At 41.5% G+C, this 18885-nt stretch overlaps 1 protein-coding gene across 1 annotated transcript; it reads left to right on the top strand.

Annotated features, from left to right (window-relative positions):
• Positions 1 to 615: 615 nt before the first annotated feature.
• LOC308131841 (UPF0524 protein C3orf70 homolog B-like) lies at positions 616 to 16357 on the top strand. Its single transcript, XM_080498709.1, has 2 exons — positions 616 to 1023; positions 13899 to 16357. The coding sequence occupies exons 1-2, from the start codon at positions 840 to 842 to the stop codon at positions 14585 to 14587; spliced, it is 873 nt and encodes a 290-aa protein (XP_080354835.1). The 5' UTR covers positions 616 to 839; the 3' UTR covers positions 14588 to 16357.
• The last annotated feature ends 2528 nt before the right edge of the window (positions 16358 to 18885 follow it).

The raw sequence follows: 18885 nt of genomic DNA, 5'->3' as shown, positions 1-18885 counted from the left end.
CACTGATCCAGATTGCTTTTGTATAAATCGAGTGGCACAAGGAAAAATCACCTCCAGCACTGAACAGATGTTGGGGTTGCCCCCTAGTGGCTCAAGACTTCACCCTGAGCAGCTGGATCTTGCAGGACAATCGTGTATTTTTGGTGCAAGCACGCAATTTGTGAGACATATTATGGGATACATTGCAGGTACCTCATGCGAGATATGGCTAAACAATAATTACAGTAATACACAAGTGGGCGTGCATCTGGGATGTGTATCCACTTTTAAAATCAACACATATAGATTGAGGAATGTGCTCATTTCAAATTCAGAATGCAATCTTTTGAAGTTGTTACAGAGCCCGATGAAAGCCTGTGTGCGTGTTTGAAGTGAGCAGAACAGCTGGCTTTGTGTTTGCGGACTCCTCCCGTTCGCTGTGTGATGAAGTTCAGACGCGCGCCGTTGTTCCGTACGCGCGTCACCGGCGCTCAGAGGAGCTTCCCCGACGCGAAGGGGAGGATGGAGAGACGTGCGGATCACGACACGGGAGAGGCGTTCAATCTTCCACTCTACACCAGCCCCCCCCCCCCCCCCTCCACAGTTAACTGACGCTGCTGTACTTCCCACCGGATATGTTTTTCCGTCCTTTGTTTGAGAACTGACCGAGCCGCTCTGGATTCGGAGACCCGTTTCGCGTCCGCGTCTTCCAGTTGCGAGGCTCCCCTCGAAGCCGTGTGGACCGTAGACCACCCTCCCCGTCCCCTCCCTTCCTCCCACTCCTCTATCCGTCCCTTTGCGTTCATGTTGTAGTTTCCACGGACGAGGCTGCGTGCGTTTTGGATCCGGGAAATGTTGGCATGGCCGCCTCGGGAGCACATAAGTGTCCGAAGAGTGAGAAGTTGGATGAGGCGCAGGCTTTGGCCAAGAGCTGCGCAGGGAGACCAGACTTCCTGCCTTGCGACGGGCTCTCCATCTGCGCGACGCACAGCCACGGAAAGTGCTTCAAGCTGCACTGGTGCTGTCACTTGGGCTGGTGTCACTGTAAGTTTCTCTTAGTCGGTCTAACAGTTATTTGTGGCTCCAGAAAATCCACTTGATCGTCGTTGGTTGTGAAATATGTGGAGCGTCATAGTCATGGAGTAATTTCCAAGGCGCACAAATGTCGCCTCGATTTTCAATAGTTTCACTGATAAACTAAAGGAATGAAGGTTTTTGAAAAAAATAAAAAAATAAATAAAGGTTGGACATCATATTACCTCCCAAGACACACACGATGCCAACATTTGCTATTGCTATCCTATATGTTTACACTTCAGAATATCTTGAAGTGCCACTGTTATTCAATACCAACTGGATCACTGTTATTCAAATTTACACAGATTGGAGTCAAACCATCCGGCAGACGTCCTTGTGTAAATAGTTGATATGGTTTCTGTATTTACTCAGTTCTTCATTGTGTCCTGTACACTGCATGACTCTGGTGTTCCACAGTCTGGTGACACTTACATCACACATCTGATTCATCACTTTCATTTCTGTTTTTAAAGGCCAAGTCTCCCTCAGTTTTTTCTCTTGTTCCTCTCTTACAAGTCTATTGAAAGTCCAAAGTCACCCATGAAATTCTATCAGGTTCTTGTAGTGATAGAGTTCAGTCCAGAGAACTAGTGCAAAACACACCTTTTTTCTTTTTTTAACATTTACATGCAGATTGTGCTTTAAAAACTAATCCCCTAATTTTTCATTTATCCAGAGATGAAAAGATTTCCTAGGGAAATCCAGTGTATAGTAATTTTAGTAACATTTGTTAATTATATTATGCCTATTAAAAATATATAAGTATGTCTGTGTGACCCGTTTTCAAAGATTCACTTCTTCAGTAGGCAGAACTAAATAACAGCTTGAGGCTGAGTGCTGCAGACACGGAGGTAAAGCAGGAAAGTACTTCACTACCACATTTTTAAAAATGTATTTTTCTTATCCCTGAAGACTTGTGGACTATAAAATGACACACGAATCCATCTTCTTCCCTTAAAGGAAGTGTTCTCAGTTATAGATGCAATTCCGTCGTGAATTTGCAAAGTATCACACAGTCAGCCACAATCATGAGGCAAATGTTTGGTAATAAACATTAACAGGACTAAATAGTCTCATAGTGATTTCATTTATATCGACCATTGCTTTGACTGTTCTGGGAAGTGCACTCAAAACGTTTTCTTTCCACTTTGTGCCCTCACACACTTTTTTTTTTTTTTCAATTTAAACCTTTCCCGACCTGACACTTCAACACACCCCGGATTCCCCGCGGCAGCGCCTGAACCTGACAGGATGTCCGCATCTCTGTGCTACTCTAATTTATCCGCATCCCTGGCTGCCCTTAAAATCCTCAGATCAGTGGAAAACACAATCACCATCTCCTCTGCAGCACTCACTCTGGGTTTATAGTATGCAACTGCAGAAGTCACATTGTAATCTTTGCCATGTAATCATTGGATTTAGAGGCCCGCCTCCGTCCAGAACCAGCCAAGCGATTTGGAATATCAGATGTGGCATAGAAATGAAGAATTCCTTCCAGTGTTTATCACAGGCCACATCCGGTATTCACAAATCCACGCAAAACCCTGCCAGTGTTACATCATTGGGAAACGTATAGGCTTGCTCCACCTGTGAATTTTCATTGAAGAAATATGCACAAAACAGACATGGAGGCCTTTTGTACTCATTTTGTACAGATTTGTTATGCTGTGGGAAGAAAAACCAGCCACATCATAATGGAGCTTCTCACCTTATCATCTCCTTCCTCTGCAATTTGCAGGTTCGCCTCGCAGGACAATCAGGCACCACAGTGAAAATAAACCAGCTTAGACTGCTGAATCAGGCAGAAGCGGGGCACCCAGTGAGAAAAGTATACCAGTGTGCTTTTGCATGCGATGCCTCCCCGCTCGGCTCGGCTCACACACGTCTTTCTGGAGATGCATAATAAGACTGGATGCAAAAGAGCGAAATGTTGTAACACCCTTATCTCATCACGTTTTCATTTTGAGCCTGCCTATGACTGTCGCCTGGAGTATAAACTTGTTCTGAGGCTGGTAATTGTGCATTCACCACAGGGAGCCCTGCTAGACTGCCTTTTTAATTACATTTTTTAATAGGTTCCTAGGAAAACAAATGCAAAAGGTCACACTGTAGTAAGGGTTTTGCTCAACATTTGAATTCTCAAACACAAATTAATCCTGTTACCTGTGGTGTTTTGTCAGCCAATCACTTGTGACTGTGTTCCTGACTTCCTGTACTTTCTTTCTGCCATTTTCTGTAACGTTTTCTTTTCTGCGCTCATTTCTTTGACAACCTTCCAGTTTCCACTTAGATGTTGCTTTATTGAAACCTTTGGCAGAGACGAAGAAAACTGGAGGTAGAGGCGATGTTCCCAGCTGGTACAAACATCAGTCCAAGCCTCTCATTAGCCGTAATTAGCTGTGTTTAGTGTCACCGCCAATATGTCATGTCTGATGAGAGCTCACAGCAGCATTGAAACCACCTGGCCTGGGTATATTTTTTTCACGCATTTTATCCTCTGCTAACTGGTTACAATTACTGAGCAGAGCAATGAATTACTCATTAACAAAGTCCGTAATGAGTCCAGAACAAGCTTGTCCATCTGCTTGTACTCTTGTCAGCTCTGAATTTTCAGAAGTCGAACTTGTACTCTCATTGTAGCTACGACAAGTGAGGATCTCTCTGTCAGACTGCCTCAGCGGTTTCATCCGTCACACTGTGCCGCTGTAGCCAGCAACTCTTTTTGAGGAGAAACATTGATGTTTATTGAATACAGCATTGTTGCCCTGTATTGATTGATTCGGTGACCACTTCACGATGTACTGCAGTGCTGAATCATAAAAAACATCACCTATTATTAAAGGATCGACTCATTGTCAGCAGTGGCCCGAGGGAATGCTTTTGATTGATCGTTCATGTTTTGGAACTCCAGCACTTCAATCACTTTTACTGCTGATCTGTCAGCAAAAGATGCCGAGCAGCAGCAGCACTAAAGTTCAACAAGTTCTGTTTTTTGCTTGTTATTTTTCTCAAATCTCCAAAGACAGGTCAGGCTATCAGTTTTGCAAAGCAGTTTTTTTTTTCTGGCCAACCGCAGCAGTAATTACTTTAATACTAAATTCAATAGTTTATTTGGTTTTTTTTTTTTTCGTTTCAGAGACTGGAACTGAAATGCAGTGCAATTTATATATTTATGAAATGAGACTGAGGCACAGGCTTTTATTTTATAATCCTATTGAACATACAAATAGTGTTGGGTCTATTTTTGGGGCTGAAAAACATTCTAACATGACTGTTGTTGCAGTTGACTGTCATGAACACAAATCTCAGCTTCTTATTTGAGGATTTTCAGTGCACCTGTGTGAAGGATTTAGAAAGAAGAAAGAAAAAAAGATTCTGTGGGCTACAAGGGATAGGCCCTGTAAATAGCTCTCTCATTATATTTAGTTGACTTTTCTTTATCTTTAAAATGTACATATCTATTTAATTAATAATGGCTCCTAAGTATGGAAATTTGTTCTGTTGCACTTTTTAGACCAGGATGCATAATTGGTGTGATCTAAAATGTGAATTTCATACATTTCAGTTAGCACAGATCATGTTTAGATCTACGTTTGCCACTCTATTGCCAATTGGAACACCAACAATGCATTACATTTGTATGACTACTGAGTGGGGAACACCATGTTTTCATGGCAACAACCAGTTTTTTCTTAGATACTTTGCACTTTGGTCACACTATAGATTCTTCTATTTTATATGCCATCTTCCCATGTTTTATTGAGTGCCACACTTTGATATATTCCAGTCTATGTTTCTGTTTTTCATGTTGCAAAAAACTGATTGAAGCCCGTTTCAATGAGGTGTTTGCGGAACACGGCATAAAGATCACTCTTCATTGTTGTGAGTTTACCAAGTTATATTGAAACATATATCAGTTAGCCAGTGAATGTTGGTCTGGCATTTTCCACACCCGTTGTTGATTTGTGATGTGCTCACGAACAAACCACAAATGCATTTGGGAGCTTTTATAGCTTCAACTTGTGGTTGAGTTTCTGACAACTTGTGGTTGAGTTTCTGACAACTTGTGGTTGCTTTCACACCATACTCACACCAGAGAGCGACTGTGGAGAGTGTATCTTTTCGGAATGGTCTCGATGTATGGCTGTTTGATGTCTGTGTTCACACTTACCTGGCCCCACTGAACTCAATCCCAGAAACTCTACCAGGCTGACCTAAAAAATGGGAAGTGTGAAAGCACCCCGAAATGGGCTGCAATGAGTTTTGCGAAGGCAGGAAGCTGCCCCAACTTTTATCTACTTTTTCCATCGTGTTGGATGACAAATGCATGTTACCACACATCTATTTTGAAATGATTTGCAATCTTGACTATTCATCTTTCTACAGCCCTCTGTTTCACGCAAACACCATGCGAACAAGACAATGTGACTAGTGTGGGCGCATACAGAGCGTTCGGTTTATACAATGACTGGTGGTGGATCTTGTGCAGTGGAGTAAATGTGGGTTAATGGGATCCTGAAATATTTGGAATTTCAGTCATGTCTGTGCAGTTCCTGCTGTGAAACATTCATGTCTACAGCAACAACAGTCAATAGACCATTGGTAGATCACTGCTGAGAACACACAATGGTGAGACAAGATCATCACATATCGTTGAAGAGATCAATACTTGGCTGGTATTGGCAGCATGATTGAGAGTAGCAACTACATTCTTTTTTCAATCTTCATTTTGGAATGGGAAAATTAATATATGTCTCTCATTGATAGGACTTAAATGGGAATTTCACTGATTTCACACATAAAATTGTGATTTTGATGAGTGCAGCTTTGCATGTCTTTTACATTGTATATTGGTCAGAGAGAAATGTGTGAAGTTTGATAAATTGCTTCCTGTGATGTTGGCTATGTCAGGGTGGGAGTGTGGACTTTAGATGAAGTAAGCTTACCCGACTTCTGTCACTTACTCTCCATCCCTGCTCATGGTTACATTAGCATAATGTCAGGGTGGGAGACATGGGCACATTGCTATCATGTTTTTTTTTTTTAGTTTAACAGCAAATGTTGTTATCCAAATAAACACATCTGAGCGCATGTGTAGTTAGAAATCAAGTCCAATCACATTTTACCAAGTAATTGGTTGCTTTACAAAATATGCCCACAGAACAAAGTCTTTGATAATCACCATTCATCAGTCCTTTCAGAAAATTAAACGCTTTGACTGTGTAAACCTGGTTATCCATTAAAAAACTAGAAATAAACTTACATTGGACAAATAACATAAATGCAACACTTTTGTTTTTGCTCCCATTTTTCATGAGCTGAACTCAAAGACCCAAGACAACATCAGACCTTGTGTAACCACACCAGCCTGGGACATCCGCATCCAGCATCTACACCTCCTTTTGCTTCAATAATGGAGGTTAGGATGTGGAGACCAGACTCAAGGCGTTGTAGTGTCAATTGAGTACTCTCCTGAAGCTGTTTAGTCTGCGCAAACCGAACAGTCAGTAGGTTTGTATTTTTCACAGTGGCTCCAGACGACACAGTGGATTCTGCAGTGGGTGTAAATCAGGAACAGCCTCTGCCTCTGGAGACAGGAAACAGGAAGGGAGTTTCACGTGACGCAGGGTCAGACCGTCCTCTTGGCTGAAACCTGAAACTTCTGTTGTTTCTCTTACTGCCGCCCCTTTGTTGGATAGATTTGAACACTAAGAAAGCCAGCGGAGCTCAGCAGCCGTTATGAAGAATGACAATAATGTGCTAATATAATTGTTTTTATGCAACATGCTGCTTTCAACCAGTTTGTTGCTCTTAGTGTCCCAGTCTGCTCATATATGCTGCTGACCTCAGCTCAAACATACACAACATCCAACTGGAAGGGGATTGTTAATGATTCAGTCCCTCGTGAAGCTTTGATATAAGCCAACAAATAAAGTGACATAATCTGTGTGAGTCAAGCCACGTTCATTCATTTTGACTACACACTGAGCTTGTCGACAACAGGCCAGCTGCACAGCGACAGCAATGTGGGAATTTCAACAGTGTGGTGTTGGAGCTCTGTGAAAATGTGAGGGAGGGACTGATGGGGAGTATGCAGCACTTTCCAGAGACTCTACCTCTCGTATTAAAGCAGAGACTGTGTGGCCAGCGTTGGGCCCAGGAGAGAGCAGAGTGAGGCATACAAGATGGAGTAACAGGGGTACTCCCTCTTGATCGAGCTGTTTCTACCTTCCAGCCATGAGTGTCTCCTTCTCCTTGCTAACTTTTGGAACCTTTGTGTTCTGCCAACATTTTTTTTTTGCTGTATATATTGTTCTCCGAATGTTTTGTTCCAACAAATATAATAATTAGTTAAATATTGTTGACGTCCATTTATGAATTTTAAATGTTTTGGGGTTTTTTTGGTTTGCTTTTTTACAAGGTTCCCTCCCCATGGAAGCAAAGAAACAAAGTGTCACTTTATTTTCACTGCAAAATCATAAAATTATTTTCGTCTCATGCTGTTTACAACTCCTCCAGCTAATCAGCTCATTCATGTCCCAGAATGCCTTTCATCAGTCACCAGTGACTCTCGCTTTCAGCGAGTTTTAATAGTGTGGTGATGAAAGTCTTTTCAGCCGAGTCATTCCAAGCGCAACATGTCCTTTGGCTGGTCGATTGAAGCAGCACTCAGCAGAAGTCAGAAGATACCATGCCGTGTGTTTGTGCAGCGAGGTGACTAATCAATCTGACTTTTACCGCGGAGACTACAGATGGCTGACGTTTTTCTCTGCTGTCAATCCTTGTTTGGAACAGGAATGCAGCTACAGTATCTTGTCTTGTTGTGTAAGTTAGGCCAGTTACCTGTCGAAAAAATAAAAACAGGAATGGCTGTTTATTGCCAATTGCACAGGTACAATAGTGGAGTTTCTTTGCGTTACTCTTTCGGTCAGTTTCACAAATACAAAATGTGTCCAAAAAGGATATGGAAGTACAAGTAATATCAAGAAAGAATAGAAAATGCAAATTAAATATTTGCATTTCAATATAGACAGACATTTACTATATCATGAGGAAAGAAAGCAATGAAAATAATCTCTGTATTATTGCACACTGATGCCAAACAGATGACTAAAGCTGTTATTTCACATACAGTACAACATTTTCCGTTGGATTTGTCTCAATAAGCAATGACTCCGCAAACTTTTTTGTTAGGAACAACTTGCACTCATATGCACAGATTAGATTTAGATCGTCACGGGTTTTGCATCTCCCTGTTACCTCATTTATTATTTCATCTGTGTTCAGAAACTATTTAACACACCAGTGAAGCACAGCTTTAGAGCAGCTGGTGTGTTTCTTTATTACCTTGATCACATACTGTAAATACACTGGTGCATTTTTAGCTTCAATTTAGATATAATTTGTTCAAACTGAAGGTTTTCGCCACAGACCATCCACGGTCCGAAGGGTTTATGGGGGTCCCCCAGTGGTCATATTTATTTTGAGAGAAGCAAGGTCGTGGCACATAAGGTGAGGAGGGCGAAAGTCTAGTTTGAGAGGGTCAGGGTGTTGCTCAGTTTTCGAGTCCTCCATCCATCATCCACCTTTGAAAACCTTTCGTCCATGTTGGAGCTGGTTTCCAGGATGGATTGATGCTGACATCTTGTGAAAGGCAGGATACACCCTGGACAGGTCGGCAGTCCATCACAGGGCAAACACAAAGAGACAAAGTATCTCACTTACAGACACTCGCACACTTATAGATATATTCATCTTATCCTGGTTCCTGATAGCTGTTCCATGTGCCGGTGAAACTTCAGCCTGAAACACAAACAATGGCACTGGCATAAAAGTGCGACTTATGGAAAAAGTTGCTACGCCACCAAGCTCATTCTGAACAAAACAAGTCATATTTCCAGCAATTAGAGTAACTATTTCTAACCTTGAGTTTATAATCAGGCGTCTGGGCAGAGCTGTCGTCAGTCACTGAGACACTGCTGTATATCATGCACATAGTGATATCAATAAGCACATGTTTATGAGCTTCAGGTAAATTCCTGATCTCAGTCATAATCATACCACTAAAATCAGTGTGAACAGCACACTGGTTATTGTCTCCATGGCAACCTGCAAGTATTTTATTTGGCTTTTTTTTCAGGGGTGCCATCGTTCATTTCTTAAACTTAACCAAAAGGTGATCGTGTCATGTCCTGTATATTTATTTATTTTTATTGTTGGCTGATGACACATTTACTCTTTTTACTGTCAGTCTGCAACACATTTCTGATACTGCATTAAAACTCAAAAGCACTCCAGGTCCTACTCTACATTTATGGGCAGATAAACGCCAACAAAGGGTGTTTTAACTGAGCTTTGTTCTTTTCACGAGATTTAGAAAGAAAGAGAAGTTAATTCAGTTAAATCTTTTTTTTTTTGTGAGGAAACTTAGTCTCTTTATATCTTGAAAAACAAACACAGAGCAAAGTTGATGTTGATGTTGTGACGTGGGAGCTGCAGCACCGGGAGTGGAACACAGCTCGATACCAATGAAGCTGCACAGATTGGGTATAATGGCTTTAAGTGTTTGTTTCCGTTCTTATTGAATGTCCAAAACAATGTGAAATCACATGCCTTCACTTTCAATAGACTTGTTCAATGTGTCTCATAAAGCCCATCTCCTGGACGTCAGCCATTGTTCCTCCAGGTAGAATCTTAAGGCTCAAGGTGATTTCTTTATTTCGAGTACAAATGTTTTCTTATTTATAATAATTTCATCTCCATTATTATACTTTTTTTTTTTCAACAATCAAGAGTAATAAATCGCACATTTTGAAATCAGAAATTGGAATGGAGAAAAATCAAAAAGACAAATTATGGTCAAAAAACTATAAGTGTAACAGTGTCGACAGTTGTGGACTATAAACAGACTATCTAGCAACAGAGCAGTTCTGTCTTTTATTGCAACTGGATCCCAGCCACCGTTAGCAATTATATTTTATAATGTGAAAAACATTCGACTAAACACTACAACTTGGCATGAGACGAAGCCTGTGGGTGGGTGCAATGTTGTGTAAGCTTTGTGATGTGGGGTTCATCCTCCCACATTGTGAAAACCCCTGCTTTTAATGGCCATAGAGCTGCTGTGTAAGGTGCTCGGACTGCTCGCCCTTCATTGTGACGAACTGGGAGTTCGTTGTCAGAGGATGATTCGTCACATGGCAGGCAGCGTTGGGAACAGCGCGCGACCTGCTCTGTGATCTGAGTCACAACCTCGCCTTCATAGAAATTCTCAGGGATAGTTGTCGTCCGCCTTTGTTGCAAAGAGAATTGAAAGGTAGACTTGCATGCTTTGCCTCTCCTCTTTCTTTTTACAAGACTATTGTAAGTGAGATGAATACACATACATAACGCACAGTCCACCGGGGCTCCCAGAAAACGAAATATTTCTAACGAAGTGCAGACACCTTGTACATTTACAGACGGGCTGTGTTCCCTCTACAAGGCTGCTGAAGGCAGCCGGTGTTGGTGTGGTATTATCTCCATATGTCTGTCTATTTTGTTGTCGCACTGTGCATCTGTCTGTCCCCCCAGTATTGCTCTTGGTATTTGAAACTCCAGATGGATGGATGCAATTACGTGTAATATGCTAAAAACTAAATGTCAACACATCGGCTTCTACAGCTTTAGCTCTCATTTGTTGCTGCTATCTTGTCTGCCTGAATGGGCTCATCTCAGTCTCAACATGGACCATTGAGTTTGTCTCATTAAACAGAAAACAGCTACTGTTTCCCCCTTTTGTCTCCCTCGGCTTTAGCTACTGTGTTCGGTGTTGACATTATTTACAAAGGATTCAGACATAAAGCTCCAGCCACAGCCTTAAATGGGTGGACGATGGGTTTCTGTGTCCTTTAATAATGAGCAGCTCACATGAATTTCATTAAAATTATTCTATGGCTGCGCAGCTGATCTGTTAAGCGAAATGTGTGTGTGAAAGAAGCGTCTGTTCAGCTCCACAATCTCACTTTGTCCACTCGGCAACACAAAGAGAGCCCCTCGTCGACTTTGAAGTGTTTGATGTTTTCACTCTAACCTGGGAAATGATTGTGATTGAATGGATCTCCCAGCCGGTGAAACAAAAGACAAGGACACGGGGAGTGAGCGGAAGCGATGCGTGGACCTGTCATCTTTGGTCATCACCCATCCCCACTCTCTCACACACACACTTAAACATATCTGAGCTGCACTGTCCAGGCAGAGCAGAGCTCACAGTTGGAGGAAGTGGGCTGCAGACAATGATTTGAGAGCAGTTATTTTGTGCATGAGTTGCCAGAATGGGAGGTACCACTCACATAGAGGGTGTTAGAAAATGTGTATTTGAACACATGGCCACTCTCCAGCAGAAAATTATGGCTGTTATCTCATTGTGAATTTATGTGACACTATAAATCACACCATTGTAATTCAGCGACTCAGTAACGTTGGTGTAAATCGGTGCTACATCATGATTTCGGAGCTGTAAACTTTGTTGAACGCCCTTCATCTAATATGCCATTTAATCATGTTCGAATTGAGTCTTGCATCAGCTCTGAAGGATCAGAAATGATTGCTGCCTCGTGTTGGATGGAATAAAAATGTAAACTATGTTTCGCCCCATCTGCTGCTACAGCGCAGCTGATGGTGGCAGGACAGAAAGGTGTTTTTGCCGTTGGCAGCACGAAGTTCTTTGTGATGTGAAAATTGCTGCCTCCTGCAAGAAAGGACAAATGATTGGTTTTCACAGACATGAGTCAAAAAAAGGTGTTCTCAGCAGAGACTAACCCTCCCAAGAATGTTTATACACATTATTATTATTATTATTATTATTATTATTATTATTATTATTATTATTATAGACAGATTGAATAATGATATATCAATGTTTAACTTTCATATGATAAATATGTTGGATTTATTTTTGATTTAATGGCCAATACCATCCCTCATTTCACATAATTACTTCATATTTCAATTAGAGTTTGTTTTTGACAGTGCATGTTACAAATCGTTGGCATGCTGGTGAATCTTGAGTGTTATTGTGTCATACTGAAGAAGTCCTTGGGGACAACATTGTGAGTATATTTCTTTAGATATGATTAATGGTCTTAGGAGTTATGGTTACGAGAAGTGTTGATTCCAGTCATCACTGACAGTATAGCAATATAAGGATAACAAAAACACACCCATGAGTCATTTAATTTAGTACAGTTCAATGTGATCCAGTGCGTCAGCTCTGTCTGAAGTTCTGCTTTTACAAAGACTTGTTATTTTAAAAAAAAACCGATTCAATTCAGCGATAAGGTGAAACTGACACATGGTCATTTTCAAGGTTGTGGGAGATGGGTTGAGGCGGACAGCTTTCTATAGGAAGGAGTTCCACATTTTGCTCAGCCCCCTCCATCAGTCCATAATTATTTACATTCATCTGAAGCTGAATTGTTGCACTACGTGACATTTGTGGCTGCTTAATGTGTTTGCAGGGTAACATACAGTATAACCAAAATAGTGCTCAGAATAACAGCATATCTCTGAGTGGTATCTCAGCTGCAGACATTTCCTGCTGCTGAGATACACTTCACTTACTATGTCCTTTTGAGAAATTCATTTTTGGTCTTGTGTGTCTATTAGCATGTACATGTGTTGCATCAACCACACAAGAACATCAGGAATTATGTTCCTCAACTAATGTGCTTATTTTCTGTGCTGTTATCTCTTGTGTTGGTTTTGACCGTCTCCTGTGAAAAGTTTGTGGCTCATAAGCTGCCCAAGGCTCCGAAACCAGCCGGTCCCAAACTTTGTCTATTTGTCTAATGGTACCTGGCTGACTGTGTCTGGGGTTTTCAGATATCTTTTCATTGAAAACAGCTGGTGGTATAGAGGATGGATTGAATAAAAACAGCTGCTGCCTGATGAGAGTGTAACCAGAAATGTGGCAGGGCTAAAATCCAAACACTGGGTTGGAAATGTAACATCACTCTTTAAAGTTGTAGGTTTGAAGGATTATTTTGTTGCAGTTACACAACTGCATGCAACTGCTTTCACATGTCTCACAGAATCAGTCAGCCCATACTGGTAGATCATCTTTCATATAGCTAAGTTATGGTGAAAGTGATTTCAATTTTCAATAACAGGCAGGTCTTTTCCATATATTTGTTGGTACTACTATGTGTTTGTGACACATTAAATTCTGTCATATTACGGAAGTCCTGGGGAAACCCCAATGACTTGTGTATGCTGTATGCATGAAACTATATTTCTCTGATTTCTACAAATCATAAACATCCAATTAAAAGTCTACCTGCTAAATTAGAGGCGACTGGATTGAAATGTAATTAAAATCCGTTCAAGTATTAATTGACACTATGAAAAAGAGAGGTTAAATGTGGATTAAACCGGACTGTAAGAAAGAGAAACATTTGTGAATATGGATGAAATAATAACACAGCTAAAAGAACAATACCATAAAGGATAAATGTATAATGGTGAATCAATCTATTAAGCCCTCTTTAATTAAAGGCCAGGCTGAAGCATGTTTAAGGCTTTTGTAGCATAAAAACAAAGTGACGTCTCAGCTAAGGCTTCCATCCTGCATTACAGAATTCTGAATAAAGTCATGCGATGGACCTCACATGCTGTGATCATGTGAGTCATACAGAAGATGCTTGTGCAAGACACTCACGAGTTAACAATGCACAGACTTCATATAAGAGGGCTGGAACTCACTTGAACTATTGCAATATTTCTTATCTACATAAAACTTTAAAATGATCTGCATTTTTTGCCACAAAATAATATCTTTTTTTTTTTCTTTTTGTTTCCTTTAGGCAAGTATGTCTACCAGCCCATGACCAATGTGTGCCTGCTGCCCAGCACAATGGTGCCCCCTGTGAGTACGGAGTGCAGTAACACCATCGACCTGTCCGTCTCTCTGGCCGAGCGCTTCCTGAAACTCGCCCCCTGCTTCCAGTCCCCGCCTCACTTGGAGTCGCCCAAGTACTGCGTCATCGCGGACCTGTTTGTGGACGACTACATCGTCAAACGCATCAACGGGAAGATGTGCTATGTGCAGCGTCCACCGCCTCCCTTACCTGAGCCGCCTCGTCCTCCCACCCCTCCCCCGCCCGCCACACCTCAGATCCTCCAGAATCCTTGTCAGCCTCGGCCACTGGTCAAGCCGGCACCGGCACCGCCACCCCAGCAGACCCCTGCGCCGGCACAGCCAGCCCAGCAGGTGTACAGTGAACACAAACACCTCTCTCCTGTGGATAAAATAAAAGGCCCGAAAATGGACCACTGCTCTTCCCCGTCCAGCTCCGAGGACTCCGGCATCAACGCACTGGGTCTGCACTACCTGGAGTCCTGTGAGGAGGAGAGCGAAGAAGAGGAAGACGATGAGTTAAGCACTGATGGGAACTCCAGCCCCGGCAGCCTCTGGGATCAGGATGACTGCTCTCTGCTCTCTCCCTCCAAGTCCATGATAGAGATCATTGAAAAGATTGAAACAACTGTTTAACAAACCGGGCCTCAGCGTGGCCACCTATGGTATGATCTATGGAGCAGAATAGCATTCCTGAGAACAGCGGCGGAGGATTTGTTTCACATCGACCAATATATAAAACAACGTCCCTTTGGATGCAGCAGCAGGGCTTTGTCGGCTTGCTTTGAGTTGTTTTTCCTACAGGTGGCCGAGGGACGTGCACCCACAGTCTCTTACAGCCTCTCTTCTGTCCACTTCCCCTGCATGGAGTCCACCTCTAGAACTTATTACAATAAACGACGAAGCACAAGAACATCAAGTACATGCACAGCGGGACCAAAAATACCTTCTCTACATGGTTATGCAGTGAAGTGTGGGGAGAAACCCAAGGCTTTTTTGTGGCACTTGCCTTTAGACGTACATTACAGGAGCTAAATTATATATGGAGGAAGGAGTTTTCAGTATGTTTCATGATGATAATGAGCAGTTAGGCAATTCTTAGCGTCAACCCGTTACTCTGTAGGCGAATTCAGATTTGAAGTGGCATCAGAGCATGCCATTCCTTCTTCTCTGGTATTTTTTGACACTTCATGATAATAACTACAAGGCCAGCTACCTCTCCGGGGCCTAAAGCACATCAGCCTTCTAACCTGTTAATTACTCAGCTCTGAGCTGCTGGGACACGCCTGCTTTTATCACATTTACAAAAAAAAAAAAAAAAAAAGATTACTGGCCCACAGTTTGTCTGCACTTTACTCACACCATCACAGGCAGTTGGCAGGCAGATCAGTGTTTGACAATCAAGGATTACACAGAAGCACATTTCTATACCGTACCTGCCAGTGAGGACCGAGGTTCCTCTGATACCTTCTGAAACCACTTATCAGACATTAACATGTTATCCTGACCACCGTTTCTGGTCAAGCTGTACTGAACTGCCGAGCTCTTTGAGGTTAAACGGGGAATTAAATAAAACAGGACTTGGAGTGACCTCTATTAGCAGCCAACAAATTAAAGAGGACGGACAAGTCTCTGGCTTACAGTAGACGGTGACGAATTGTGGAGTAATGTAGTCACACTAGAAATCAGTATGGCATATAACACAGTGGGAATATATCTAATGTATACATATAAGCTTATATAATAATAAAACTGCATTATCTACTTTTGGGGCTGTCAAGAGTGAATTATCTATTCATGAAAGGGGAGTTTGGGAAAAATGTTCAGGTTAGGCTAGACTAGAAAGTCACTGTTATTTTGTTTGTGCTGTGGGGCAGAACTTGTCACTTAATGCACCTTTAAAAAAGAGGATTAGAGTACAAGATAGGATGCTGAATACATGTTGTGATGTGATTGACATGATTTAATAAGAAACAAGGGACAGTCCTTTATTAGTCAGTTAGAAAAGTAAGCTGGGCTGGGTCTTTTTTTTTTTATGTCTAAAAAGTTATTTTTAATGAGTTATATGCAAAGTCACTGACGTTTTCACAAATATGTATTACTGCAATGCTACAAGCACTAGATGTTTTTTAAACAAGTCATTATGCATGACTGCATTAATTTGCCAATGTCCCTCATGTCAAAATAAAACACGTGAATCAGATTATTAAAAAAAAAAGAAAAGAAGAAGAAGAAGAGCAAAGCCTGTATTGGTAGATACAATTTGAGGCATTTTTAAATTCAGGGACACTCTTAACATTACACCGAACACAGTCCGTCTTAACACGGTTTGAAACATGACTTATGTTCTTATTACTGTTATATTATTTTCATATGAATAAATCCTAATGAAATAAAAATTTTTCTGTCTTGGTTTATCTACTGTGGACATATTCTGTTACAAAAAGAAATTAAATCTCCTTTGAAAGGCTTTCCAAGCGTCCTCCACATGACACTCAGATGAGTAATGCTCTCTAGAGACGAGGTGGATTCAGAACACCACTTTAGCTATGGTTGTCTCCTAAATGTCGGGAGGAATGTTTCTCCTCTTTCTGTCTTTGACACCTCGCTTCACTCGGTGTTGAACAAATAAAGAAGACATGTTTTAAGGGCAGACAGAGGAAAACACTAAAGCCAGAGTGAACAGGTTGCGGCGTGAGAAGTGAGAATGAACACAATTAAGGTTTGACCCGTGGCTGAGTTTTGTAAGAAGCATTGGTTTGATTCAAGTTTTTTTTTTTATTTCACCTTTAACATTCAAGCTTTGCGTCAATGATCAGCAACAATAAGTCGGATCTAAAATCTGTCGGGTTTTTTTACACAAAAAGTTTTCTTTGAAATTTGTCGAGCTGTTGGTTTTATGAGCGGCTTTGCCATCGCCTGTCTCACCTTGACTGCAAGCCAAGATTGATTTCTCCATGCTTCTCTTTCCCCCTGCATTGTCTATTGATTCTTTGTACTCTGCCACTGCAGAGAGAAACCCAAGGCTGGGTTGAAATGCTAATTCAGTTCATATAGATGTACATTCACCATGCTGCTCGGTGATGAAGAGGAGTAACGTGCGATTGAATGCTTGAGAGCCGACAACACAGAGTGGGAGCCGAGGAGAGTGGAGAGAAGCAAAAATCTCAAGATTATGCATGGAGGGAGTGCAGCGACAGGGAAGAGCAGAAGAAGCTCAATTAAAGCATGATGATGCAAGCGCGTGCAAAGTCTTAGGAGGGACTCCGTATGTGCGTTCCTTTCTGCGCAGACACACAGGAGTGTGTGGAGTTCAACATTTCCAAATAATTTCCTTTTATTTATTTATTTTTTTTTCCAGACAGATTTCATGAGGAGATCACTGCGACTGTTAATACCCCCACAGCAAAGTCATTCAAATGGCAGGCACCTTGAGCAGTGCCAGCACATAGACACACACGAGAAGTTACACACCAAATCAAGAAATGCCCTTGCTCAAGGACTGCTTCACACGTAGGGCTGCAACAGCCCGAGTCACACAAGCTGCTGAGAGACGCCGTTCCATTTTTTCCTCCTGTTCATTTATGTACCAACATGTTAACTCTCGAAGGAGGTTTGCTTTTATTGTCACACAATTACCTTTTTCCTCTCAAGGGTGACAAGAGAAGACAAGCAGAACGTTATTTGTATAGCACGTTTCGAGATACTCAAAGACACTTTACATTATCATGTTCTAAAATCAGCCACCATTAAACTAGAGGAACATCAGAAAAATAGCAGTTCTGAACAAATAAAGTGCGTGTGGTTGTCTACCTCTGTGTTTGCCCTCACCCATAGTAAGCTGGGATCGGCTTCAGCGCCTTGCAACCCTGAACAGGATAAGTGGTATAGAAGAATGATGGGTGGATGGATAATATAGTTTGCTTATTACCTTCACCTTTTATATGTGTCTGACAGCATGTTTACATGACTGGGATTTACTGCAAAATCTAAAAATAATCTCACTTTTTGTTTTTTGTTTTTAGTTTTTTGAACCCAAACAACCCCTCAGTCTTTACTACTTCATGCTGGGATTCGTCAGTGACTGGAAAGTGGGAAAAATACATGTAAACACGCTCTTACTGGGAAGTTCCCACTTGGTTTCTTAGATCCCACAGAAGATAAAATGACTTCAACATTTTTGCATCTCGATGAGAAGTAGCATTTCTTAATTAATCATCCATTCATCTTTATGTATACTGCTTTATTATAGGGTCACGGATACTGACAGCGGACAAGCAGAATCACGATACTGGTGATGACACCTTATTTGTTTTTTATTCCCATGTGTCAAACTCACTGACCTTTTCTGGTTGTCATGTAAACTCTCCCAACCAGGAAATGGTGATTTTTGTCATTACAACTTTCCAAGCTGCAGAGAATATTAAATGATAAGAAACACTAATCAATCAACCAGCATTTAGTTCATTTGAAATTCTGGGATGATCCGGCACAGTCGTGGACATTTTCACTTTCGGAATGAATTCATAGCAGAGTAGTTCTACTGACACACATTATTTTGAACACGTGGACTGAACAAAGTGACTGGTGAGTGTTTACTTTACTTTAAATCTTTAGACAACACTGTCATTTCTTTTAGGAACAACACACAGGGATTACATTGATGCCTCCACAAATAACATTTCTATTTCTGCAGCAGAGTGACTTGCAGCGCGTGCGTGCACGCGCGCATGTGTTGTTATTATGATTTGTATGTGTACTGTAATTTGTGCATCCACAAACAGAACTGTAAATGGCTGTCATGCACCTCATCTCCACCTCAGGCAGGCCTCTCAGTTGACTGCCTTTCATAAGTGGATTTCACTCCTGCCAACAGAGAATTGTGCATTACTACTGGTTTTGTATGCCCTCAATTAGACTGGCAGGCTTTTCTT

Source organism: Blennius ocellaris, assembly GCF_963422515.1.
Source record: "Blennius ocellaris genome assembly, chromosome: 6".
Classification (NCBI taxonomy): domain Eukaryota; kingdom Metazoa; phylum Chordata; class Actinopteri; order Blenniiformes; family Blenniidae; genus Blennius; species Blennius ocellaris.
The sequence above is the reverse complement of the archived record's forward strand: the minus strand, read 5'-3'. Positions and strand labels throughout refer to the sequence as shown.